The sequence below is a fragment of the Lathamus discolor genome, chromosome 6 (genome assembly GCF_037157495.1).
Source record: "Lathamus discolor isolate bLatDis1 chromosome 6, bLatDis1.hap1, whole genome shotgun sequence".
NCBI lineage: Eukaryota > Metazoa > Chordata > Aves > Psittaciformes > Psittacidae > Lathamus > Lathamus discolor.
Window position 1 is genome coordinate 90,930,205 of NC_088889.1, and position 25,643 is coordinate 90,955,847.

Consider the following 25,643-nt stretch of genomic DNA (forward strand, 5'->3'; position numbering starts at 1 on the left):
TCTGCATTCCAGGTGATCATCACCATCCCCTAAAAACATGGTCAGCCCTCCTGGCTGCCTTACCTGGGATTTCCCACTGGACCTCTCCCCACCTCCCTAATTAAGGCGAAGAGCACATGCTGTAGGACAGCAAAGCTGGCTCTAGACCCCACTTAGGGACTAATATAAGATGAACAAGGATCAGCACAGCCTAATACACTTTCAGTTCAACAGATGTTCAGGCTGTGGCCTGCAGATCCATCCACTCAAAGCATTCACCATCCCATTAAACCAGTTGCAATCTCTTATTCACTGATCACTTTTATTGTCTTGCTCCAAACCCGCTTAAGTGGTTGCCACAGCAGCTGCCTGGGTTCTCTGCACAGACACTCTGGTGTGGGTCTTCGCCAGGTGATCAGTGAACTCCTGCAAAGAAACAATCAAAACAGTGTTTTATTTCCTTAACCACACTCACGGGTTTCTCAGCACCACATCCCTTCCCAACAATTGTCTGTGTGAGGCCTGGGGTACTTCACATACAAGATAGTATTTCAAAGCTTTCCTATTCCCTTCACCCATTAAATGACCTGGCAGTCAACTCTGACTGCACCACCACTCTCCTACTGTCCTAGTGAATCCTTTGGGAACAGCACCTGAACTTTAAAGGGCAGGATCTGGGCTGTGAATTGCAGAATCACTCTCACCTGGTAAGGAGACTTGGTGAACACTGTCTCTTTCCAGAGGTCAGGAGTCAGGTAACTGTAGGTCTTGGAGATGGCATCGAAGGTGGCTTTAGCTATGGACAGAAGTCACACATTGCTCATTGCTGCCACAGAAACCAGCTGTGCCCAGCCCCACTGCTCCAAAGGTGTAGAATCTAGCATGGAACAGGGAGACCACAGCAGGGTCTCCCTGATGCGCACACACAACTCAGGTTTCTTTCTCTCACCATATACGACAATTACACTACTTCAACCAAGTGCAATCGCGCAGATTGGGAGATGTTTTACTATCAAGGCACATAAAGGCAATTCCTTAGAATTAATTTTTACAGAACTTCAGGATTATCTGCAACAGGATGAACCTGCATTGTAAGAGGTATCAGCAGAAACCTTTACTTCTGTTTCGCTGCTAAAATTGAATCAACACCGATTAAACTCTGGAGATGGGTACACTGTGCCCCTGTCAGTGACAGAGATGACATTACACACAGCTAAGATGCAGCACAAAGCCCTGAAGCTCACCAAAGTTGCCGAGGGTGGCCGTGCAGCCCCTGGCCGAGGTGTAGCAGTCATCAATCCCAGCCATCATCAGCAGCTTCTTGGGGACAGGCGCAGACACAATCCCTGTGCCACGGGGAGCCGGGATCAGACGCACCAGGACAGATCCGCACCGGCCAGTGACCTGCACAGACACACCAGGTCATGGCTCCCAAAACACCCACTGATCACCAAGCCCAGGCCTGGGAGCCCTGCTCACCTTGCAAGGCACGGTGTGGGGTTTGCCGATCTTGTTGCCCCAGTAGCCCCGTCGTACTGGCACAATGGATAGCTTAGCCAGGATGATCGCCCCACGAATAGCAGTGGCAACTTCCTTAGAGCACTTAACACCAAGGCCAACATGGCCGTTGTAGTCCCCGATAGCAACAAAAGCCTGGGATGGAAAGAGGAGTTTTCAGTTGCAGCTGAGCTGCTCAGACCAGTGGGGTCTCCCAGCAAAGGGTAACCCAACCTGCATACGCAGCAGCGAGCAGTAACAGCTCACCCAGACACAAATCAAATCCCACGTGCTAAAACCTGCACACCAGAGCTCACAGTTCAGGAAGCGCATCTCCCTGCCCAAGAGCTCATCCTTCCAAAGCTGAAGAACTGGGATTCAATTCCATGCTATAGCCTCCTACTAGTCAAAAACCCCAGTAATTCCCAAGCATCATTCCCTCATGACATGACACCCAAGGCTTCTCTCTGTGCCACAGGCCCTGAAAAGCCAAGACTGCTGAGCAAGCACAACTTAGTTTTGTGCTGTGACTGCTTTAAGTAACATCTGAACACACTGCTACAGTTTACACAGCTACTTCTCAAGCCACCGAAAGTGATCCTCACACCAGAGCATTCAGTAGTTACTACAGAAAAGGAGAAAGGTATTTGAACTGATTTGTTAGTTCAATACCAAAAGAGCAGCAAACAACACACATAACACAAGAGAAAAAAAAGGCCACCTTAAACCTGGTGCGCTGACCAGCACGGGTCTGCTTCTGGACAGGCATGATCTTCAAAACCTCATCCTTCAGGGAGGACCCCAGGAAGAAATCGATGATCTCCGACTCCTGGAAGAGTCAGACTTTGAGCCACACAGGGCCTCACTTTCTAAACAACACAGCTTGTAAAGCTCCTACATTCACCCTCAACAATAAGCATGTTTTTATCAACAATAAGCATGTTTTTAAAGGAACTTGCTTAAATATGTTAATTTCACAGGCCTGAGCTGGCTCTAGCTGCTGCACGGGCCAATACAAGTTAAAGCTCCATTTTTCCATCCCTGAGCAGCACCATCACAGAAGCACTGGAGCAATGTGCTGCCTCCCCACACAAGGCAGAAGATAACCCCCCAGCACACATCGCTACCAGCGCCCACACCAGCCCTCAGCTACTGTCCATTCACGTCATTATCCCGAACACATCACTTGAGCACCCCGAATGCAAGTGCAGCTGCCGCTGCCGGCTCCACAGCTCAGGTTAAAGCTCTCCTGTACATTACCGCAGTGCCCATGGAGGCTTACCTTGATCGGAAGTGAGAAGAGGTAGATCTCCTCAAGAGACTTGATCTTCATATCCTTGACCAGGCGACCAAGCTTGGTGACAGGAATCCACTAGCAAAGAAATCCACGGACAAGGGTCACCGGCAGCACCCCGGGGGAACCGGCTCCAGCTTCCGAACAGACACGGCCTCCTCCCACCGCCCTCCTGGCCCCGCACCGCACACCCCCGGAACCACTCACTTCCTTATCTTCGGCCTTGCCTCCGCGAGCCCCACGGCCTCTCCCTCGGCCCCGTCCACGGCCGCGCCCGCGGCCCCGCAGCCCGGTCCCGAAGCCGCCGCGGAAGCCCCCTCGGGCCGCTCCCGCACCTCCTGCAGCACCGGCGTCATCCGCCATTTGCTAGACAAAACAAGGGCGCGTTAAGGCGGGACATGGCCACCGCCGCTCCGGCGGGTGCCCCCGCTCCTCAGGCCGCACGGATGGACACGGATCCGGTGCAGGCCGCACCGGCGCCATCCCTCCCTGCCGCCATCACGCCCCCACTCACGTGTTCTCAGAGTAGAAGGCCCGTAGGGCGCCGCTGCTGGGTATTTATAGTCTGAGAGGTCTCGCGAGAGCACCGCCCGGCGGTGCGGCCCCAGGCGCTGAATGAGGAATACCTGGCGGGGCAGTGCGGTGCTTTGCGCTCACTTATACAGGGTCCGGGGCTCCGAGACCACGCGGTCGCCGTGCGGTGTGTATATATAGGGGAGCGCAGGCGTAGGGCGCTCAGTATAGGAGCTGCGGTAGGTTGTGGGTTATGCTGTTGTTGTGATTGATGCGGTGTATTACCCCTTTTCGTGCTCTTTAAGCTTATAAAGGCACTTTTTGGGCTGTGTCTGTGGTGGTCCTGAGCTGGTGCTGGGTGGGATCTCGGTGAGTGGCTTTGGAAGGCGCATTGGGGATCGTGTTAGTTCCAGGCGCGGTCTGAAAATCACTTGGGCTCTCGTGTGGCCCCTGGTGAGGTAACTGTGCCGACAGCAAAGGGAACATAAAGCTTACTGCCCGCAGTGGCGTGCGGGGAGTGAAACCCATGTTCCCATAGCCCCCGTACCGGGACGTACCCGTTTATACCCTGGGTGTTAATGGGGGATAATGCGCGCTGAGGGAGCGGCTCTTCTCATCGCTGACTTTGCCTCCTTCGGCAGGGGCTGCGCTCTTCCTCCCTGGATGGACAGCGGTGCCATGTGCTCCTTGCGCCTTCAGAAGGGCTCTCCTCACTGCTTATGAGAGCCATGCAGAGCAGGCGGTGCTGCAGCGGACGGTGATGGAGTATTCACAGCAGAAACACTTTGAAATGGTCCTGTTCTGTATTTGTCTGCACAATAAAGGGTGAATTACTCGAAAGCCCGTGTGTTGAGTCTCTGGTGGCTGTTTCTATTGTATAAACCGCCCGTTTCTCGCGGTGGTTGGGGCCGGGAGGTCGCTTCCCTGGGGGCAGAGCAGGGATGCTGTACTGGGCCGTGGTCCGGAGCCGCTCTGGCCCCGCCGGCGTTGCGGTACCGGATGTTCACACCGGTTATCCCGGGGGCTCCCCGGTGCCACACCACCTATGGCGCTGGTGGTGTCCCTTCCGCCGCATCACTCGCATGCGCCGGAAACGGTGCCCTTCTCCCGTAGCAACCGGGAGCGCCGGAAGCGGCCCGCATGCGGTGTCGGACATGGAGGAGGCGGCCGCCAGCACCCTGCGCTTCAAGAGCAAGTGAGGAGGGACCGGAGCGTCCGGGGCCGGGCGTGGGGGGCTGCGGGGCCGGGGGCACTGGAGCCGCTGGGGCTGGACGTGTTTGCTGGGGCCATATGGGCAGCCACGGTTCGGGTTTAATCGCGTTCCTGCGCGGGTCTCTCTGTGCCTTGCAGCTACGCCGTGTCGAGGAAGATCGAGCCTTTCTACAAGGGAGGGAGAGTCCAGGTAATGCCCGACCCGAGGCGGGTGTAGGAACACCCCGTCGCCTGGCTCTGTGCCATTCCTGCTTCCCGTTCCCTTTCCTCCAGGTGAACCGAGATGGGAAGTTCATGTTTTGCCCCTGCGGGAACAAGCTCAATATCATCGAGGTGGAAACGGGAGCCCTGCAGAGCCTCCAGCAGGTGAGGGGGGGTCCAGGCTCCGTGGCTGGTGGTGAAACCTGTGAGGGCTCTCAGGGGCTCCTGGGGTGTTTCACTGCTGTTGATCTGAAGCAGAGGGGAGGATGAGGAGGTTCTAAACCCAGGCAGATGCTACTTGTGTTGTCCCTAAGTGCAGCTGGGAGCCACTGTGCTCAGCACCAGCAGAAGCGCATAGAGAAGGGACCTCTGAGAGCCTCCATGAGTGCTTTAACCATGGGGTTTTACCTTTTGTTTTCACAGGATGAGGAGGAGGACATCACTGCGTTTGCTGTTAGTCCTGATGATGAGGTATGTGTTTGCTTTGTGGGTTTCTTTCCTGTTCTGTCAGGTCTTCTGATAAAGCCAGTGGAAGCTGAAGGCCGCTCTGCGTGTGCTTCCAGAGATTTCTATGGAGGTGCTTCTGTCTGTCTCCCCTCTAGGTTTGAGTTAGAGGACCACCGAGAGACTGAGCTGTAAAGAGTATCACATCAACTGGCGTTTCCATGCTTTGTACATAGGGACTGAAAGAAATTGAACTCAAATTAGTGGTTCATTGTGCTTTCCTTCCCCTTACTCTTGTGTAGATCCTTGTGACCGGGAGCCGGGCGCTGCTGCTCAAGCAGTGGAACTGGCGAGAGAACCAGTGTGTCCGCACGTGGAAGGCCGTGCACGTAGCGCCCGTGGCTGCCGTGGCCTTTGACTCTACCTCAACGCTGCTGGCCACAGGTATGGGCCTACCTCTTGCTCACACGGTGGCAGGGATATCGAGTGGCCCTTCAGCTTCTGAATAATTCAGCTGAGCTGGACACAGCCTGAGGTAGCGATCTCCTGAGGTCAGGCAGAGTCAGAGGAGGTTTTACTTGGATAGCAATGATGTCTTGGCAGACAGCAAGAAATCCTTTCAATGTTCTATCTAAAGTACATAGAGTAAAATGCTCATAAATATCAGACATCTATGAGGCAGTGCAATATAGTTATCCTGGTGTAGAACAGGGACTCCTGTTCAGGCTTTACCTGTGACTTCATTGTACTTTAAGCCTGACTCTGAGCTATCAGGTTTTGTCCACCTCTTTGAAGGTATAAAAGGGCTCCTCTTGCTCTGGGTGGTTGTTACTGGATTCATTTTTCCTTCTGCTGCCATTGCAATCCATGAAACTTTACAGGTGCTGATATGTTGGACCCCTTCTCTCCTTCATAACTCATTCTTACATGCCCTTCTTTTGCCAGGTGGCTGTGACAGCACTATTAAGATCTGGGATATGATCAAACAGTACTGCACACACAACCTAAAAGGATCTTCAGGAGTTGTACAGTAAGGACAAGTCATATTTGTCCATCACTGGCATTAGTGTAGTGCTTGGATGCTGGGATTGATGTGAAATGTCTTGGGTTAATGGAATATAGAGGCCCATTCCAAGCAGGTTCTGGGCTCTTCTGCTTCCTGCCTTGTGAGATGTGTAGAGAAGGAGGAGGGCTATGACTGACCTTAGCCCAGAGAGAAAAGTGTTTGGTCAAGGAATTTGTTGGGATGTAAATGGAATATCTGTGCTTGCTAATGGATGTACATTAAGAACATGAAAAGACTGTCAAAGATCAATTGTAAATGGGTGGCAGAGGAATGAAGTCCTACAAAAAACATCCTCTTATACATTGATGTCAATCAATCTATCAAACCCTTTGTGTAGAATACACATTTACTTGTTAGGCTAACGCCAGATAGTTTATTCCTGTCCCATTCAAGTGCATCTCCTTCTGTCCAGCCTTGTGGAGTTCCACCCTGATATGTCCCGTCTGCAACTCTTCTCCTCCTCAATTGACTACAAAATCCGCATCTGGGACCTGAATTCCAGCAAGTGTGTTGCTGTGTTGGATGGACACTTCAGTGCTGTCACCTCGCTGGCATTTGCAGATGGAAACACGCTCCTTAGGTAAAAGTCTGTAGGGTTTTAGCCTGTCTCTCCCCTTCACCTGCCAGAGACTGGGGGTTTCTTTAGGGTCTGGGAAGGTTTTGTGAGGAGAAGCAAACTACAAGTATTCAGTGTCTGCCTGAGGGGTGTTTCTGGCAGTATCCTGTGCTGCTATATGGAGAGCTGGTGCTTTCTTTCACATGGGCCTCTTCAGAGAGGTGCTGAACCCCAACAATTCCAAACTGTCACTCAGAGCTTGAGTTCTCAGTCTGAGTTGAATGGATTTAGCACTGAAACTGCTCTTTTACCTTCCAGTTCTGGCCGGGATAAAATCTGCATCGTGTGGGACCTGAAAACCAGCGAAAACAAACACACTGTCCCTGTCTATGAGGTGAAATTGCATTTCACTTATTCCTCTGAGATCCTGTGCAGTTTCTAGCTCAGTCCTACAGTACCTCTCCCTCTTTAGCTTCCTCTGTATGGTGAAAGCAGGTTTCTCCCCCTTATACTTCCCAAAGGCCTTAAACTCTGTATGTAAAGCTCTTCATTTTCTTCTTCTCTTTGGTCAGTGTGGTTGTGCCTGGGCAGTTGAGGGAATACATGCCACTGCTGCCTCCACTGCCCCAGTGCTAGAGTAGGGAAGGACACTCATGTCAAACCTTTCTTCTTGCTGTATCTACTGCCTGTCCTCAGTAGCTGTGCAGTCTGGGGCAGCAGTGTGGATGCTGTGTGTTTGTCAGCACTAGCAGGCTCTTCACAGCTCTGGTTGCTGAAGTGGGAGCCCAGTCCCTTGTGCTCAGCTGGCGCTTGGCCAATTCATTTGCAGAGCGTGGAAGCTGCTGTCTTGTTACCAGAAAAGGCAGATTTCTCTCAGCTGGGTGTGAAGAAACAAGGGTTGCACTTTGTCACAGCTGGCAGCAAAGGTGAGTGTCCTGGTGTGTCACTGCCGGATCTGGAGGCTTACGACACTGCCTTGCCAGTATACCTGGGATGGGTGTTCTTTGGGTGGCAGAATCCTTGAGCTGAATTCCCGAGGGCTGGAGAGCACAGCCTTCTCCTGAATCCAACAGCAGTAAATGAGCAGGATTGATCAGGCATGCTGTGGAGCTTTATCTATGTATGCTTTCAAACTGCAATGAAGTTTGGTTTGGACAGAAGGAAACTTTGTGGCCCTTTGCTGCTGTGACTGGATCTCTTCGTAGCCCTGCCTTAAAGCTGCTGAGCAATTTCCAGTAGGCAAGGCCAGGGTTTGTTTTATATTCTTTGGACAATCACTGTCTAAAACAACAGTAATTTATATCCTTATTTTTATCAGGTATCCTGAAAGTTTGGGAAGTGGCCACAGCTGCTTGTGTGTATTCCCAGCCTGTGCCCTTTGAGCTGAAGGAGGAGGCCAGCGAGCGCAGTGTCACCCAGTGCATGCTGGTGCCTGAGAGAAATGAGATTGTCACAGTGTCTGTGGAACACAACATTGTTTTCTATGATGCTCAAACTCTTCAGCTCAGGAAGCAGGTAACAACCCTTAGCCTCCCTTTTCCTCTTCCTTTATCCATACTTTGGGACCAGCTCTGCTTCTGGGGAAAGCATTCAGTACTTCTCTAGCCAGCTTTTGCTATTCAGCTGTTTCTGTTCTGCCATTTTTAGCTTGCAGGTTACAACGATGAGGTTCTGGATGTGAAGTTCTTTGGGCCTGCTGATTCTCACATTGTGGTGGCTACCAATAGCCCTCAGCTGAAGGTGTTTGAACTGGCAACGTCGCACTGCCAGATCCTCTATGGCCACACAGGTCAGTGATCAGCTCTGGTGTGGATGGGCGAGATGTGCAAGTATAGCTTGATCTTTCACAACCCACGTGTGGAGACTGGAGTGCTTGAGTTCTCTGGAACAGCATCACCAGAGGTTTGGAGCTGTTTTGCTGTTCTGGGTTTGCAAACATCAGTTTTTCTGTGTCTGCCTGTTCAGTCCCTTTCACTAGCAGTGAGATTACTTTAAATTGGAGCTCAAGATGCAGGTATGAGTGCAGTTTTGAAGCTGCAAGTGATGGGCTTGCACCAGCACCATAAGCAGCCAGTCACTGTAGTGCGTGTGGACACATTGTGTCCCAACCCTGTTCCCAGTCACAAAGTGGTGGACTTGTCACTTCCCCATTCATACCAGTTTCAGTATTAACTTTGCATCTAACTGGGTTTTTTCCTCTGTTTAGAAACAATTCTTGCTCTGGATGTCTTCAGAAAAGGCCTGATGTTTGTCAGCTGTGCTAAGGTGTGTTATTTTTCTTCATTAAACCCTTCATTCCTAGTGATCTTTATGGGCAGAGTTGTATTCCTTCTTGGTGCTCCAGAAAGGGCAGAATTCCTGTCTGCTACATCCCTCCAACATAAGGCTCTTCCATTATCCCTTTTTAACATCCCTAGGGAAACGTGGTTGTATTTTATCAGCCTGAAAGGAGATGTGTCATTCTCTGAGCATTTTGGCTTTGCATTAGAGTTCAGAGATAGGATTAGTGTGAGACTGATGGGGAGCTGTGTGTAAAAACTCTTGGAAACAAAGGTGCCAAGTGCTCAGATACACTCAGAAACAAGTCTCCATGCTGACATCCCAGACTGCAGAGCACTGTTTGGCTATGTCTGTCCTCACCTGCTCCAATGGATGCAGGCAGAGGTTCAAGCTCATGGATGCGGTGACTGCATTGGGAACCGATCACTGTCCAAAAAGCACAGTGGGTTCTGTTCTCTCCCATTCCAGGACAAAAGCATTCGAGTCTGGAGGATGAACAAAGACGGAAGGGTGATCTGTGTTGCCCAAGGACTGGGTCATGCTCATGGGGTTGGTGCTGTCGCTTGCTCGAGGTAATACAAATCAGACAAGGGTTTCCCTTTGCAAGCATGAGGCACAGGAGGAGAAGGCCTTTGTTCTGTGTAGGTGAAGTTTCTTTACGCCTGACATGTTTATTCCTTTCAGACTGAAAGAAAGGTTCATAGTAACCAGCAGCCAGGACTGCACAATCAAGATCTGGAATATCCCAGAGTCCCTCTCTTCCAAAACGAAAGCAGCCTTGATCTCGTGCCCAGAAACTCTTCATGCAAAAGTGACTGAGAGGGGTCATAACAAGGTAATGCTCCACCTGATCTTAGAACATGCTTTTAGTACTTACATCTTCCCCTCCTGTGTTGCACTTTGCATTTATTACCTTTCCAACAGCTAGAGCAAAGGCTTAAACTGCTTTATACTCTCCGTGTGCCTTCCCTAGGACATAAACAGTGTGACAGTGTCTCCAAATGACAAGTTGATTGCCACAGGCTCGCAGGACCGGCTGGCCAAGCTCTGGTCCTGCTCCGACTGCTCTTTGCTGGGTGTCTTCACTGGCCATAAGCGTGGGATCTGGTGTGTGCAGTTCTCCCCAGTGGATCAGGTCTTGGCCACCTCTTCAGCAGACGGAACCCTGAAGCTTTGGGGTATTCGGGACTTCAGCTGTCTGAAGGTAATGAGAATCACACTGCCCCTTGCTCTAGGTAACCCTTGTGTGCTACAGGGCTTGATTAAGCTGCTTCAAGATAGAATGTGCTGGTTAATGCAGCTGAAATGTAGCAACATGCTGACTGTCCAGATCTGGTCTTTTTTTCCTGGGTCTGTGAGGATAGAGGCTGCTTTTTGGAACTTATTTGGGCTTTAGGAATAAATATTACCCTCTTGGAAGAGGTCTCTCTCAAAGCCTGGCAACAGCTCTGGCACTTCTGAGCTTTCTCTCTGTTTTCAGACCTTTGAAGGTCACGATGCCTCTGTACTGAAGATCATCTTTGTCAGCCGAGGAACACAACTACTCAGCAGGTAAGTGCCTGCACCAGGAGTCTGGAGAAGATGCTAAAACTAATCAGAAGTAGAAACCTCTTTGCTGATATCAGCAGCAGGAGGGAAGGGTCTTATGTGCGTAATGGATTTAGTTTTGGAATGACTGATAGGAAGATGCCATGTTTATGCCAAGCTTTCTCCAGGGGCTGAATTATCTCCTCCAGCTACACAGTGGATTCTAGTGAGCTGCTGGCTTGGTGACACACACTATAGTTAGTGCATGAGAGCTGAGGGTGCACCTCATCCTTGATATTTGTGGTTAATTCTGTTTGGAAGGCATTGGAATGGCACAGATTTATCTGGTGTTTGAGGTGGGGCAGAGCCAGAATGGATCTATCCAATGATTCTTTTTGGTGTGTCTCTTTCTCTTCCGAAAGTGGTTCTGATGGTCTCCTAAAACTCTGGACAATTAAAACAAATGAGTGTGTGAAAACATTAGATGGTCATGAAAATAAAATCTGGGGTCTTCACTCCAACAAGCAAGATGATATGGTGGTGACAGGATCCACTGACTCCTGCATCACGCTGTGGAAGGTACAGTACAGAGTGTTCCTGTGTTTCCTCTGGGATTAGTGATCAGAATGCAGTTGGAGAGCTCAGGATTCCAGTGGCTCATTCCTCACTGTCCCAGCATGGCATGTGCTTTTTTGTGCACTTAGAAATGGGGTCAATGAGGCCCATCTGGTGGGTTTGGGGTGTTTTTTTTTGCCTTAGTGTATTTCCCCAGTTGATGTTGTAAAAGGAGCAGCAGATGGGCCCCAGCAGCCTGCCCCAGTGCTGCTGTTCTAAAGGTGCTTTGGAGGAGGGGTGCTGGATTTAACACTGAAGTTGCATGACTTGGAGATGTTGCTGCAGAAACTGTTCTCCCAATCACTTGGTGGCTAAATCAAAATTCATCTGTGTTAAAGCAAGATTTGACAAAGTTCTATTCTGGTTTTAATAGGATGTCACTGAAATTGAAGAGAAAGAAGCTCAAGCTAAAGAGGAGGAGCAGATTATTAAGTAAGTTGATCCTGTGCAATGATGAGGTGTGAAGGACAAACTGTCCAGTGAATCTGTCTACACCTAGAGCCATGCAGCTCTCTCTGATCCAGACATTACATCACAGAGCTATTCAGAGGCTGGCAAGGCACAGTACTCTCTTCTACTTTGTAGTTCCTGCAAAGCCTTGCTGTGATACTGTCAGCTTGACAATTGATTAATCTCATGTATATGCACTTCTAAGACAAGCGAAGTCAAAACCTGTTTTCTTTCACTTTCTCCTGTTTCAGCCAGCACTGAATAGTTCAGGGAGCCCTTGGTTGTGCCAGGGTGATGATGTGCACAGTGAGAGCACTGAGGCATTCACTGGCAGCACCATTGACTTCTGGTGTTAAACCTCAGCACACTTACTGCCAAATCTGCTGGTTTCTGTATAAACGGTTTTGTTACCAGCCAAATATTTACCTCCCTCTTGATCCTGATTTGCTTTCCAGAGAACAAGAGCTTTCTAACCTGCTTCATGAGAAGAGATACCTCAAAGCTTTAGGGCTGGCAATCTCTCTGGATCGGCCACACACGGTGTTGATGGTCATCAAAGGTGGGTCCATGTTGTGCTCTGAAGGCTCTTCTGTGCCCTCTCTGCCTTCCAGAACATCTCTTCTAGTAGACAACTACTAATTGTCTGAAAGCCTCAGCTTTCCCTTTCTGCTGTGACTCCTCTTTTCCTAAGTGGGATCACCGTAGATAACAAAGGGTCTCCCTGCTCTCAGTCCTTGGGTGCAGGGGCTGGACTCTTGCACAGGACTCTTCGTTTCTCTTTCCTACAGACATCCTCAAGGAAACTGATGGGAGAAAGCACCTGGAAGAGAACATTGTTCGGCTCCGAAAGGATCAGAAAGGTCTGTTGAAACCTGGTTTAAATGCTAAAACCTTTATGTTGTTCTTGTTGACAGCTCAAGAAAGGGTTCTGGGTGTATTTGTTCTGCCCTGAGCTCAGCAGTCAGTGCAACTGGCAGCATGTGCAGATTTCCTTCCTCCCTAGAGGCTGTGTTAGCATTCCTGGTGACATGGAATACCAACTCCCGGAACTGTCATGAGGCCCAGGCTGTTGTTGAAACCCTCCTGAAGCATGAAGCACCAGAGAACCTCTTGCAGTACTCGGGCATTAAACCTGCTGTGGAGTCCCTGCTGCCCTACACTGGTGAGTTGTGCTGCAGGAGCAGTGAGCCTCGGGACTCCTCCTGGTGTGAACATTCCCTGTTTGCCTTGGTTTAAAGGGAGATTTTCCCTGTTCTGGTGAGCAAAGGCAGCTTTTCTCTCTCTGCAGAGCGCCATTTCCAGAGGCTGAGCCGATTGCTACAGGCCACCATGTTCATTGACTTCATGTGGCAAAACATGAGGCTGGGTGATGCAACCCGTCAGGAGGATGTGACTCTGTGAGCCCAATCCTACCAGTGGCCCTTCCCAGAGGGAAGAGCCTGACCAGATTCCTGCCAGGTATGGCAATTGGACTGCTTCTGTGTTTTATAATAAATTTATGAAGTTTTGATTTCTACCACATGTCCAACATTTCATTCTCCTTGGGCTTAATGAGAGGAAAGGGTCATTTCTTTGCTCAAGCTGTGGTTTCCCTTTGTATCTTCATGCCCAGACACTTAAAGAACACTTAGTTTGGAGGAAAGGCAGAACCTGGCTTTTTACTGGGGATTTAAAGACTTTATGGAGTTTGGAGATGCTACTGGCAATGATATGTCCAAAGCCCAGTGGGGCAGTGTCAGTATAAAACCCAAGCATCTTCATAATATCTTCATAGGTATTTAACTGCTTTATTTTGGAGACAGTGTATGAAAGTTAGAACAATCACCACCTCACAAGTTGGTTGAATTGCTTGTTATAAAATATGTTTGTGAGAATAACTAAAATTAATGGTAACGGTATCCATAAAAGTCTTAAGTTTTCCTGTAACTATTCTTCTAACTCAGCTCTATCAGAAGAGTTTAGGGTGAGGATTTCACTAACTCACAGACCTCCTTGAAAGGGGCATGTTTTGCCCCTAAAAATGGGCTCTGGCCCCGGTCCAGCTGGGAAGGAAGCTGTGTTACAACCACTTGTTTCTGTGCCTGCACAGGTAGCACTGTAGGGAACAGTCAGAGGTGAGGGTTCCAGCCAACAGGTACTTCTGTTCACAGCCCCTCAGCAGCTCCAGCCAGTTCATGTATTTGAGGGTCAGTTCTGCACTGTCCGAGTTGATTTAAACTTTAAACAAACAAAAACTCCCAAACAAACACAAAAAAGCAAAGAGTTTTATAAAAATGTATAAAATGGGGGGTTCAAGTAAATGACACTCATGGCAGCATCATCCCAGCCATACCAATAACAGTAGCTTTGGGTTTCACCAAGTCCCTCAGTGTCTGGGTTTCACTCCTCCACTCTCCTGGTGGCTGTAGCATGGGGAATAATGCAGGAATGAGTGTGAATACCTGCCTGAGGGAGAATTAACTGTGTTCAAAGTGACCTCTGACTTATACAGGAGCTGCCTTGACGCCCCTCTAAGTTAAACGACTAAATCCTCCAGTACAGCCACTCCCTGGAGTTCCTTAGGATCTAATAGTGCCTTTGGACAACAATGCTGCTGCTCCAGGGCTCCCATGGGGTGTTAGTGATGAGGGGATGCCTGGCCCAGGGCTGGATTTGTGCCTCCCAGAACACATGCTGGAGCTGGGGAGCAGAGCCTGGAGCACTGCACTGCACACTTGGTCACTGTACTGCACCTCTGCAGGATCTCCTGGGGCGAGGGGCGTGCGGGCACCTTGGGGACACAAGTGGCCACATCTTGGTCGGTGAGGGAGGAGCTGAGCTCAGCTGCAGATGACTCCACAAAGCCAGAATCATTCCTGTCCTTGGGGGTGAGGTGTGGAGACTTGGTGTTGTGCATGGCCAAGGCATGTCCCAGGGGAGGGCTCCGGGCCTGCTCCACTTCAGGCAGGGATCTTGACAGGTTGGGCTGCCAGCTCAGCTGTCCATCCTGCTCACTGCTGCTCCCCGAGCTGAGGGATGTGCTGTCTGACTCCAAGTCTGGGGTGGAGCTGGCTGTGGGCAGAGACCTTGATCTGCCTCTCAGAGAGCTCAGGTCCTCTTCACAGGCAAGGGAAGAGCAAGCCTGGACCCTGTGCTCACTCAGAGGCTGTGGAGCCATCAGGGAGGAACAGAGGTTTGGGGTGGAGATGTTGAGCCCACAGTTTATGATGGACTGGAGCTTGTGGTGGGGGTTCTTGTAGGGTTGGAGGCACATGGAGGGCAGGTAGCCAGTACAGTTGTTGTATCTGAGGGGGATGGATGAAAAGCAACACTGGAAAGAGCCCTTCTCCCAGTTCAGACCGAGGGGAGGCAGGTGAGGACTCGGCTCAATACTGAGTGTGAGGAAAGGGAAACCATCCCTAGCCAAGGGCAGTCAGCTCAGGGGGAAGCTCCTTGGCACCCTGCTTGAGGAGTGAGCGAGATGCTCCTACAGCAGGCAACCAGTTCCCTTAAGGAATGAAAGTTTTGGAAAAGCCTCCTTACCGGATAAGCCACCAGCCATCCTCAGATTTCCTGACCACCTCCACCACGACTCCATTGTTCAGCGAGAACTCATCTGCCTTCTGAGACTCATAGGCCCTCACAACAAAGTACAGGCTGCCTGCAGAGAGAGGGAGAGGTTGGGTTTGCCTCGAGGGGAAAATGCCTCCATCCTTGTGTTTTGAAGGAGGAATGTGGGGTCCCAGGGAGCCAGCAGCAGACTCACCCTCCTTGTCTGAGCAGAAGGCATTATGGATGTCCTTATGGACATCAATCTCCTCCAGGTAGGAGGCTGGGAACCAGGCTATCTGCTTGTCTGCGTTCTCCACTAGCCACCACCCTGCAGCAAACAGCAAAGAAAGGGTTTTAACAGCCTGGGGATGACCATAATCCCTGCTCTGCCACAAGAGACAGGACATTGTGCAGAGCAGCTCAGTGCCTGGCTGGTGCTTCACTGACACTTGATTTTTCCCTCCTGTGTAAACCCAGGTAAGCACACCATATAAAAACCCCCATGAGACCCTATGAATCCATCTCTACCGTCCCTCCCTGCAACCAAAGATTCCCAATGAAACATACCAGTCATGTCCTTGATTAACACTTCAACTATTTCCTTCTTAGTGACTTTGAAACTCTTGTTCTTTGTGTCTTTGGTTTCGAAGGTTTCGATGCAGCGGTAGCTCTGGGAGGCCTGAGGCCATGTAATACAGGAGGGCTGCTGCTGCTGCCGCTGTGCCTGGGCTTTCTTCTCCCCTCCAATGTCTGATGGCATGATCACAGCACTGCAAAATGAAATTCAATATCTGCTTACTGAAAACTCATGCAGGAGGCTGAGTTTAGTATTCATTTTGGTCAAATCATCTAGCAGCAGGCTCAGAAATGCTCAGGCATCAGAAACAACATAAGCATGCATTAGAACAGTCAGTAGAGCTTCCCTGCCCTGCTGCCCTGGTGTGTAACTCTGCTAATATGTTCTCCTCCATCCCTATCTTGTAACATTTCTGTTTCATGAAGACAATACAAGTATGATTCCACACCTGTTCTCAGGAAAGGAGGGATCGAGGTCTTGGGTCTGTGCCTTGAAAAACTGAATCACATCTTCACCCTGGGAGATTTTGGCAGCTGTTTTCAGCAGCTCCTGGGAATAAGTTTCCAGCAGTTTCAGGATCTCCAGGCACCTGTCTGGCTTCGCACTCCTCCTCTGCTTTGCATTTGCATCTTTAAAATCAGAAGAACAAAGTCAGTGTAAGGTCACAATAGCTCTGGTCTTTAATAGACTAAAGCAAGCTGCTGTAACCCTAGTTCTAGGTGCCATGAGCAGGAGCAAGCACTTAATCTGCTCCAGAGGAAGGTTAGAGACTGAGGTCTGTGTCATCTGTTACAACTGTCCCCAACAGCTCTGTTGTGTTTGTGGGTCTATCAGGGATTTGTTCTCACCTTTAAACCTGGGCAGTGTCCGGTCAGATCTCTTGAGCGAGCCACTCTCAATGGGGAATTTTCTCTTCAGCTCTTTCTAACAGGAAAGAGAAGGAAAGAACAGCAGTGCTTTGCAACCCTCCCACATTGCTGGGCTCTTTCCCCCTCCCCACCATGGGAACCCTGTTCTCTGGGAGATATTCACTTACATGGAATCTCTTAAAGTCCTCAAATGTCCGGTAGATGAGAATGTTGGTCTGATCTGACCAAGACACAAACATCATGTAGTTCTGGGAAGAGAAAAGGGAAAAGAAATCCATTTTTAATCACAGCTTCAATATCAAGTGCTTTCAAGCAACCACCATTTGCCAGGGGCTGTGGTTTAGTGCTGGCTTTATGCTGCAAGACTGTCACATCAGAAAATGAAATTAAACATTAGACCTACAGCAATATTTCCTTAATTTTAGGGCCCCAAATGGATATTCAACAAATTGCTGTTGAAACCAGAGGAATTTTATGACAGTGAGAGCAGAAAGAGAGCAGAATCCAAGATCACAGTTTTCTTGTGATGCTAAGATACTATGATTGAAAAACAAGTCTAAGAGCCCCCTGTCCTATATCACAAAGCTCTAATCCCAACACTGCAGGGAAATGAGCAAACATACCCCTGTAAGAGCAGCTCAGAAAGGCCTCTGGTATCCCATCCTGTAAATTATATTTAAGGAGTAAAATAAATCAAAAGCAACCCCAATATTAAAGTACCTTCTGCTTTCTGCATTGCATCAAGCCAACAGCCTTCACATCCACTGGGTACCTGATGCAGCTCATCCTCCTCAGCCTCTCCTCCCTCCCTCGGGCAACCAGAGGCCGAGCAGAGATGTGGCTCCAGACACCACTCCAGTGATTAAATACCCTGGAGCAGGAGGCTGGAACAGGAGGGAGGGCACAGGTGTTCCCACTTCCTCCTCCACCCACTAACTTGGTAGAAATTCCATAGTTTGGCAAACTACTGTGTGCCTTTTACCTGCTCTGAACATGCAGATACTCCCAGTACAGATGCAGGGTCAGAGTTCAGAGGGCTGGGAGAGAAGCATCTTACCTTATCTTATTACATCACACCCTTACCAGAAACCTGCCAGGAAGCAAGCTTGGCCCTGTGCCTGCTCCCTTCATCATCCCTGGGTGGCAGGAGGTCACTGGGGTAGCGATACCTGCTGTGCACTGAAGTGCATTTCCAGGGATGGATACGTTGTGTTTATGCCTATATTGCCATATATGTTACATATGGCAATATCTACATATAACATATATATTTATAACACATATAACGAGTTGTTATATGCAGCTGCACTCCCACCAACCCTAAAGCCCAATTCACACCATGGCTCGTTGTAAAGCACAAATCAAGCACAACTTGATTACAGATCTCATCTCTTTACTGCTTTGTCGCATCTGCTAAAACACTTTAAGTGGATTTCTGGTAGGTTTGCATGCTCTTAGAACTTAGTGGGAGATGCTGATGCCAATGTTGCTGAGCAAAGGATGAACAAACACATCCCCAGGGCACAACTGGAAAAGTCCCAAAGCTTCTTGGGTGTAAATACACGATGGAGAATCAACTCCAAGTGCTGTGCACCCCATCCTGCATCAAGGATCCCTGTACACACCCATGGTGACCTCCAGCTCATCCCATGGACCAGCTCACACTGCCCAGAGGCATTGCAGGCCCCATAATTGCAGCCCTGAAAGCCTGTCCTTTCACTGCACATGCCTTTAGAGTGCTTCAGGTTATGACTTGGCTGATGGGCAGCGTGTGATCAAACCGCCTTCTCCGTCCCCCCTCCTCCTCTTCTTTGATGAAGCCTGAATTGAATCATTATCGTTATTGGAGCCCAAATTGAGAGCTCAGCTGTGCCTTCCCTTTCATTTTCCAGTTATACCTGGTGTCCCAAATCCCTCAGCAGCAGCTGCAGATGATCTTTCATCTACCAACCACCCCCCTCAGAATCTGACTAGGAAGGGAAACAAGATTCCTTTTGGATAGCCAGAAAAAATGGTGAGCAGGGCCTTGGTTTGTGTTTCGTGAGCACGGGAAGTTACTCCTGCACAGCAGCATGGCAGTTTCTAGGGCCAGAGAAGTGTTTCCATTGCATTTCAATCTATTGCTGCTGGATATCTGCCCTCTGTTGGGAAAGGAAAGTGATACAGTGAGCACTGCAGTTCTGTGAACACATGTGATGGGAAAACCCCTTTGATGCATCTCCAGGGCACTTCCTGGCCTATGGACAGGAGTTGCCCTACAGAGAGGTGATGCAGAGCAGGTTACTGCCCTCAGCTGCCCTGGAATGGGACCCTCAATCTCTCTGTTCACAAAGGGTTCAGCAAAAATACATAAATCTACTAGAGCAGGTTGCTCCAAGCCCCATCTAACCTGGCCTTGAACACTGCCAGGGATGGGGCAGCCACAGCTTCTCTGGGCACCCTGTGCCAGCGCCTCAGCACCCTCACAGGGAAGAGCTTCTGCCTGAGAGCTCAGCTCAGTCTCCCCTCGGGCAGGTTCAAGCCATTCCCCTTGGCCTGTCCCTACAGGCCCTTGTCTAAGCCCCTCTGCAGGTTTCCTGTAGCTCCCCTACCTGCCATGGGGAAGAAGGGCGCCTCAGCGTTATCTCCAGCACAGTGATACGATCACCAGCGTGATTTAAAAGCAAACAAGCAGATAACTGCATTCCAACTCCTGCAACTGAAGCAGAACACATCCGTATCATATTTACATGTTTTAACACCTGTCGCATGCTTGTAAGCCTATATTGAGGAAGGATTTACTCAGCTCATCTCAGTCTCCCCTCTGGCAGGTTAAAGCCATTGCAAGACTGTAAAGGTTTAAATGTATCTACCCTGAATGGGAAAAGCCAAAGATAAGTAAGACCTTAGAGGAGCTGCAATCTCTGTGCACCAGACAGCACATTGCTCCACATAGGCAGGTACTGCAGGTGTCAGTCAAAACAAGAAGGGAAGGAAACTGCCTTGGGTTTGGCAATTCCTGGTTCCGAAGGCTTTGCTGTGTTTCACCATTCTCAGGGAATTCAAGGAGGGGGGTGTCAAAGCCATGTAATTAAATGTTACATCAGGAAGGTGAAAGTACATGGGGTTTGTAAATCACAGAATCATGGAATGGTTTGGGTTGGAAGGGACCTTAAAGCTCATCCAGTTTCAACCCCCTGCCACAGGCAGGGACACGTTCCACTACACCAGGTTGCTCAAATCACTTGAGGCTGAAAAGCTGGCGTGCAGGTGGGAGAGCTGATTTTATGGGGGAGATTGGCTGGTGACAGGAACCTTGTATAAAGCAAAGTATGAGCAAAACTGCTCAGGACTCAATAATTAGTTACAAAGAGAGCACAGTCCAGAAGTGGAGGTTACTGCCATGCAGGACAGAAGTATGGAGTATGGGGGGAGAGTGGCCAGGCACTACTCAGACATAACAACACTTCTGGTGTCAACCTGGAGTGTTTGGTTCATGCTCTGCAGTTACAGCAGTATTGTTGCCTTGTTGTTGTCAAGTTTGATGTCATGAAACTGCGCAAGAGCCTCATCTAAGAGTCACATCATCTCTAGTATCCTTAACTGCAGAAGCAAAGGGCTATGCCAAGTTGCTTCTGCATCAGCATAAGTGCTCCTCCAGGGCATCACTGCAAAGCCCTGAGAGCTCAGCAGCATCGATACTGGGAGCGATGAAGAACTGATTAGAAGCCATTAATTCCACTACATTTGAGCACACTTACCAAAACCCCAAAACACCAACCCTTTTCCTGACATTGTCAAGTTTACTCAATGTCTTCTACTACTTCCATGTCATCCTGTCATAAACGGGTACCTCGTGTGTAATTATTAACCATAGCGGAGGAGTGGTCTGCCTGGAAAAAGTAAGACTTAGCAAGTATCGCTGGGCACTGTTGTTTCATTGCTAGCATTTATTTACACAGGTTTTGAGGAGAGCAGTTACTTCTTTCGTTAATCATTTCACAAGGTACAAAAGAGATCATAAATTAACAAGTCATATATAGGAGTGGACTGTCCATCTTTGACAAGCTTTCCTCCATAATAAAACTGTTGTTTTGCAGCCGGCTGTAAAACCAAAGCAAAAAGAAATGGAGAAGAAAGGCACACATGCCTTGCAAAGGCAGAGCTCTGCCTCTGGCTATGCCAGAAGCATCACTACTGCCATAAAGAGCTGCTCTGAGTATATGAAATACTGGTTTTGTCACAGAAAGGGACTAAGGTGTAATCATGGGGAGTCCCACCAGGGTTCCTGACCCAGATAGCCCACCCTGAAGGACAGGGCAGGACATCCAGTGGCTTTGGGGAGTCCCCAGCCACCCAGGCTGCCCCCTCTGCTGTCTCAAATACAAGACCAGCTTCCCTCCACTGAGGGTGAAACACCAGGGGTCTGGTTTTCATGTCATTTCAGTATGGATCAGGAATAACTTAATCCAGTGTGCTTACAGCAGCCTCGTAAGTAAAGACAAGTGCCTGTTAAGACAAGCGCCTGGACCAGTCCTTTACAGAACCAAATGAGAGCCAGAAGTAGAGTCTGAGCGTGCAGATGCTTAGGGCAGCCAAAGGCAGCTCTTCACAGCTCCACCGCAGCCATTTTCCAAGTCTGACAAGCCATGGCCTTGTCGCAAATGCCCACACATGAAAAAGGGAAGAAGCCCTGTTATGAACATCCTTTACCACGTACATAAGTCAGGTCTGAGCTGGTTAGTGACCTGTAGATGGCTGAATATTTGTGGGGCTGTGAATAGTTTCTCCTCCTATGCCCAGAACAGGAGGAACTGCTAGAGGTTAGACTCACCAGGGAAAGGCAAAGAGAGAAAAGGTCCTCAAACAACCATTGAGAAACTACAGCTGCAAAAAGGAGATATGGAAAGGAGCCACAGGCACAGCCAGGGGGGCCTCGCCTGGAATGATGCCGGTAGGAAAGCTTCATCTTTTCCCACCATCACCGTCAGGATCAAAACCTGCCCTCTGCTGTTCTTGAAGGTCACCTGCGATAACACATGACCTATCAGCACCTTTAATGAAAAGCCCAGCTGCTAAAAGCTGGTTTGAAGAGTACAAAGAGGTTTCAGACTTCAAATAAATAGATAAAGAGCCTCTTATTTTAAAAAAGTATCAGAATAAAAAAATCAGAGGCTGGAGTTGACAAAACCATCCTTCAGCTCCTGAACAAGGGAAGCAGTTGAACTTTCACACAGGCTGAGATGAGAGTTATTGCAATATCTGATCCAGGAGAAGGTATTTCATTTCCTTCTGATTTCAGTAGCTGCTGCAGGCACGAAAGCATTTTTCAGTGGCAGAGAAATCTGATTCAGGAATCCCTTGAGCACACACAGCAGCACTTCTCTGTTTCTGTTCTCCCAGCTCAGGCTGGTAAGGCAGTGCTTGCTGGAAGGAGGACAAAGGAATTCTGCAGTGCTGCTGCCTGAGCTGTGTTAGAAACAGTCCCAGCCAGCAAAGCCTCATTCTCACCTTGTTCTGCCTTTTCCACAAGGAAACCCCTTGCCAGCATGTATCAGCACTAATATGGGCAGCAGGATGGGGGCAGTGATAGTCCCCCTGTACTGGGCACTGGTGAGGCTGCACCTCAAATCCTGTGTTCAGTTCTGGGCTCCTCACTAGAGGAGAGACATTGAGGTGCTGGAGCAGGGGCAGAGAAGGGCAGTGGAGCTGGTGCAGGATCTGGAGCCCAAGTGTGATGGGGAACGGCTGAGGGACCTGGGGAGTTTAGTCTGGGGAACAGAAGGCTCAGGAGGGATGTTATTGCTCTCTACAACTGCCTGACAGGAAGATGGAGCCAGGAGGTGGCTGGGCTCTGCTCCCAAGGAACAAGTGATACAACAGGGAATTGTCTCAAGTTGCACCAGAGGAGGTTTACAGTGGATATTAGGAGAACTTTCTTCCATGAAAAGGTTGTCAAGCATTGGAACAGGCTGCCCAGGGCAGTGGTGAAGTCCCCGTCCCTGGAGGGACCTAAAAGACATGTAGATGTGTCACTTGGGGACATGTGTTAGTGGTGGCCTTGGCAGTACTGGGTTAACAGCTGGACTTGATGATCTTAAAGGTCTTTTCCAACCTAAACAATTCTGAGTCCCACTCCTTTTAATCTGCAATCTCCTGTGGTGGTCTCATGCTGGGACATCTCTGGTTATTGCCCCACACAGGACACCAGGGCGCAGGACATGGGGATCCTGCTCCCCCCCAGGGCACTGACAGTGAAATCACAACATTGCATCAAACTCCCCCAAAGTTCACAGTAGCCATCTGAGAGGGGTGAGAGGAGTGGAGAAAACTTGGAATGCCTTTGGGATCCAGCTGTCCAGCCCAGGGAGAAAGCTGCCTTTCACAGGTTTCCTGGCTGCGTGGGGCACACTGGACAGTCTGTTTAACAAGCACTTGTTGCAATAGCTCCCTAGCTCCATGTTTTTCTAAGGTGATGCAGAGGACAAAAGCATGATTCAAGAAGAAAATTTCCATGAAGGATGAGGATGTAACTTAAGCTGCTGCAAGAGAAAGCTTCCTGCATCATTTCCTACAGAAAAGGTGGTTGATGAGTGTGTTGCATGGTACAAGGCCACATATGTGTGTACATGCTGGGCCCCAGCTATAGGATATGAAGGATACAGAAGGCAAGGTTGAGTTTCCAAGGGGTTCCAAGCCCCTGACCTGCACACTCCAACATCCAGGAGGGGAAAATCCCAACATCCCAACAGCACAACCTGTACAGACAACAGCATGTGAAGCAAGCACCAGAGAACAGGTACAAACACTGCTTTCACTTGGGACAAATCTATTCTTACTTCACACTGAATATGGGGAAGTCTGATCAAAGACAAGACCAGAAACAAGACCACTGTATTCCTCCCAGATTAGTCAGACATTGCTCATCCTATTCTTACCCCTTCCTCATTCCCCACTGCCGTCAACAAGCACAATATGCAAAGTGTCTTATCTCTCCAGTTCACCTTTATTTTCAGAGCAAAGAAAGATGTTCCTTTCCCCCTTCAGAAAACAGGGAAAAGACAATATTTAATCTTCCCTCATAAGCTTGGTAGGGAGAAGAGTAATGTGGAAGAACTGTTGTTTCATTAATGTTTAATTCCTAATGATTCCACACATTCTTATAGCTATTGTTAGCTGAGAATAATCTTTCTCCACCATCATGGAGATTTGCAACTTGTTTTGTCCTTGCTTTGACCTACTTCTAGAGAGGGATCACCCCATAATCAGGGAGAGCTGCATTGCTGAGGATTTTGTGCTTTATTTTTCAAGAGCACAAAAGGAACCCCTCAGTTTTGCTGTGTTTGTACTCAGATTGCATTAACTGAGTCCATGGATGCTTGGAGAGAGTCTGGGATGTTGGAGACCAACTGGAGCATAGCACACATAAGATGACTGACTGTGCCAACCTGCAGGAAATAATCAGATTTTCTCCCTATCCCTGCCATTGCAAATATATACCCCACTGCTTGTGTATCCTCATTTTAACCAGCAAGAAGATCCACACAAAAAAAACAGCATAAACAGCAAAATAACATACTGCACCTTCTGGTATAGACCCCAGATTTGAGCAAGTCAGAGGCTTTGTAAACCGTGTACCAAGTCTTAGACTCTTTTGAGCATGTTTTAAAGCTCTGGATGGATCTGAACTAAGATCAATGGATCTGAACTGAGATCAATGTCTCTCCCATTCATTGGCAGTGAAATATGTCAGTACAGCAGCATGCTCCTTCCTGGAAATTAGGAGATAAATTTACACCTTGGGAAATTCTGCAGGTGATGCATTTCTTGTATACAAGCAAAACTGTTCAATATATGATTCACTCACCTGGAAATATACGTTATTTTTTCTGTTGTCATTTCCTAGTTGCCTGTAATTTCACAAACAGCTGCATGACTAATTCCTGGTGCTGGCTTTGTAACTGGTTGGACTTTCAGGTTTACATCCTTACATGTAAATACAAGGCAGCTTCCTGCTGATGTGTTCCCCTGGAGAGGGTAACAGTTATATTCAACTGGAACTACCTGCAAAACACAAAAAGTGTGGTAGAATGACGGAAGGTGTAGGGTAACATTTTCCAAAGAACATTAAATAATTTAATGAAAACTCAGTGTTTAGGGTCCCAAATGAAGCAGGAGCATCTCAGAATATTATTCATAGAATCAAAGACTGGTTTGGGTTGAAGGGACCTTAAAGCTCATCCAGTTCCAACCCCTGCCAGAGGCAGGGACACCTTCCACTAGAGCAGCTTGCTCCAAGCCCTGTGCAACCTGGCCTTGAACACTGTCAGGGATGGGGCAGCCACAGCTTCTCCGGGCAACCTGTGCCAGTTGGACATAGTACTCCACCACCCATCCTTGGGGTCTCCATTCCCTGGGGCCACCCCTCCTTCATATCACCTGTCCTTAAGGTCACCCTGTTCAAGAGCTACATTTAAACTCAGGCCTTTCTCTTTGCCCAAAACCCATCCTGAATATGTCTGTGCCACGCATTTTGCCCATCCTGACTCAGATTTCAGTCTCAGAGGGCCAGGGGGTGTCCATCCCCAGCTGATGGATGCATATCTGGCCTCAAACAGGGGTCAGCTCCCGTTACCTGCCCATTTCTTCTTCCTTCCCTGTGCACCCCCTGTCAGTTCCCAAGCTCATGTTTAGCAAGTGCCAAAGATAAGAACATCAAACAGCAGTCTTCCTCTGAGAAAGGTAAACACACCCTTTTCTTGTTCTCAAGCACAGGTTTTACTAATGCTTCCTGGTAATACCCATCACTGCCATCCTAGTCAGGGATTAAGCGGCTCTCAGGAAGAGGCACCTATTTGGTAGATTCAGTGAGCTCTGTGCTGTGTTCCTTCCTTTGGGTGGAATTAATTAGGCTCTGTGCTGGGATTCAATTTGAGACAGTAAAGTGAATTTCCTTGCTCTGTTTTGCATCAGAGCATCTCTCCATTTTTGTCCTTGCTTGCTTTGAAACAAGATGATGCTGGTGGTGAGGGTGCATGGGGAAAACTGGGAGC

At 49.0% G+C, this 25,643-nt stretch overlaps 3 protein-coding genes, 1 long non-coding RNA gene and 1 other non-coding gene across 9 annotated transcripts; 3 read left to right on the forward strand and 2 right to left on the reverse strand.

Moving 5' to 3' along the window:
- Positions 1-282: 282 nt before the first annotated feature.
- On the reverse strand, positions 283-3,169 carry RPS2 (ribosomal protein S2). Its single transcript, XM_065684856.1, has 7 exons — positions 2,978-3,169; positions 2,759-2,848; positions 2,198-2,305; positions 1,459-1,632; positions 1,224-1,383; positions 684-775; positions 283-405 (listed from the first exon to the last, which is right to left on the reverse strand). The coding sequence occupies exons 1-7, from the start codon at positions 3,131-3,133 to the stop codon at positions 325-327; spliced, it is 861 nt and encodes a 286-aa protein (XP_065540928.1). The 5' UTR covers positions 3,134-3,169; the 3' UTR covers positions 283-324.
- A 267-nt stretch (positions 3,170-3,436) lies between these two features.
- LOC136017003 (uncharacterized) lies at positions 3,437-4,123 on the forward strand. The gene is made up of 2 exons (XR_010613798.1): positions 3,437-3,522; positions 3,925-4,123. It is a non-coding gene; the product is annotated as an uncharacterized LOC136017003 (long non-coding RNA).
- LOC136018030 (small nucleolar RNA ACA64) lies at positions 3,699-3,823 on the forward strand. The gene has a single exon (XR_010614194.1). It is a non-coding gene; the product is annotated as a small nucleolar RNA ACA64 (small nucleolar RNA).
- A 256-nt stretch (positions 4,124-4,379) lies between the features above and the next one.
- TBL3 (transducin beta like 3) lies at positions 4,380-13,150 on the forward strand. Of its 2 annotated transcripts, XM_065684871.1 has the most exons (22): positions 4,380-4,478; positions 4,634-4,685; positions 4,769-4,861; positions 5,120-5,167; positions 5,443-5,584; positions 6,086-6,170; positions 6,619-6,786; positions 7,081-7,156; positions 7,592-7,688; positions 8,081-8,277; positions 8,410-8,551; positions 8,969-9,027; positions 9,511-9,614; positions 9,727-9,877; positions 10,016-10,246; positions 10,523-10,593; positions 10,992-11,148; positions 11,558-11,616; positions 12,090-12,193; positions 12,423-12,494; positions 12,638-12,796; positions 12,923-13,150. In XM_065684871.1, the coding sequence occupies exons 1-22, from the start codon at positions 4,438-4,440 to the stop codon at positions 13,033-13,035; spliced, it is 2,421 nt and encodes an 806-aa protein (XP_065540943.1). In that variant the 5' UTR covers positions 4,380-4,437; the 3' UTR covers positions 13,036-13,150. The 2 variants fall into 2 exon arrangements, with proteins under 2 accessions (XP_065540943.1, XP_065540944.1); XM_065684872.1 differs by lacking the exon at positions 12,923-13,150 and having other exon boundaries at positions 12,640-12,783.
- Positions 13,151-13,397: 247 nt separating this feature from the next.
- NOXO1 (NADPH oxidase organizer 1) lies at positions 13,398-24,641 on the reverse strand. Of its 4 annotated transcripts, none has more exons than XM_065684873.1 (9): positions 24,458-24,641; positions 19,203-19,309; positions 16,779-16,859; positions 16,591-16,666; positions 16,191-16,371; positions 15,733-15,935; positions 15,380-15,493; positions 15,157-15,274; positions 13,398-14,918 (listed from the first exon to the last, which is right to left on the reverse strand). In XM_065684873.1, exons 2-9 carry the CDS (start codon positions 19,293-19,295, stop codon positions 14,252-14,254), a joined length of 1,533 nt encoding a protein of 510 aa, XP_065540945.1. In that variant the 5' UTR covers positions 19,296-19,309; positions 24,458-24,641; the 3' UTR covers positions 13,398-14,251. The 4 variants fall into 4 exon arrangements, with proteins under 4 accessions (XP_065540945.1, XP_065540947.1, XP_065540946.1 ...); XM_065684875.1 differs by lacking the exons at positions 19,203-19,309; positions 24,458-24,641 and adding exons at positions 17,235-17,274; positions 17,384-17,426; XM_065684874.1 differs by lacking the exons at positions 19,203-19,309; positions 24,458-24,641 and adding an exon at positions 17,332-17,460.
- Between the last annotated feature and the right edge of the window lie 1,002 nt (positions 24,642-25,643).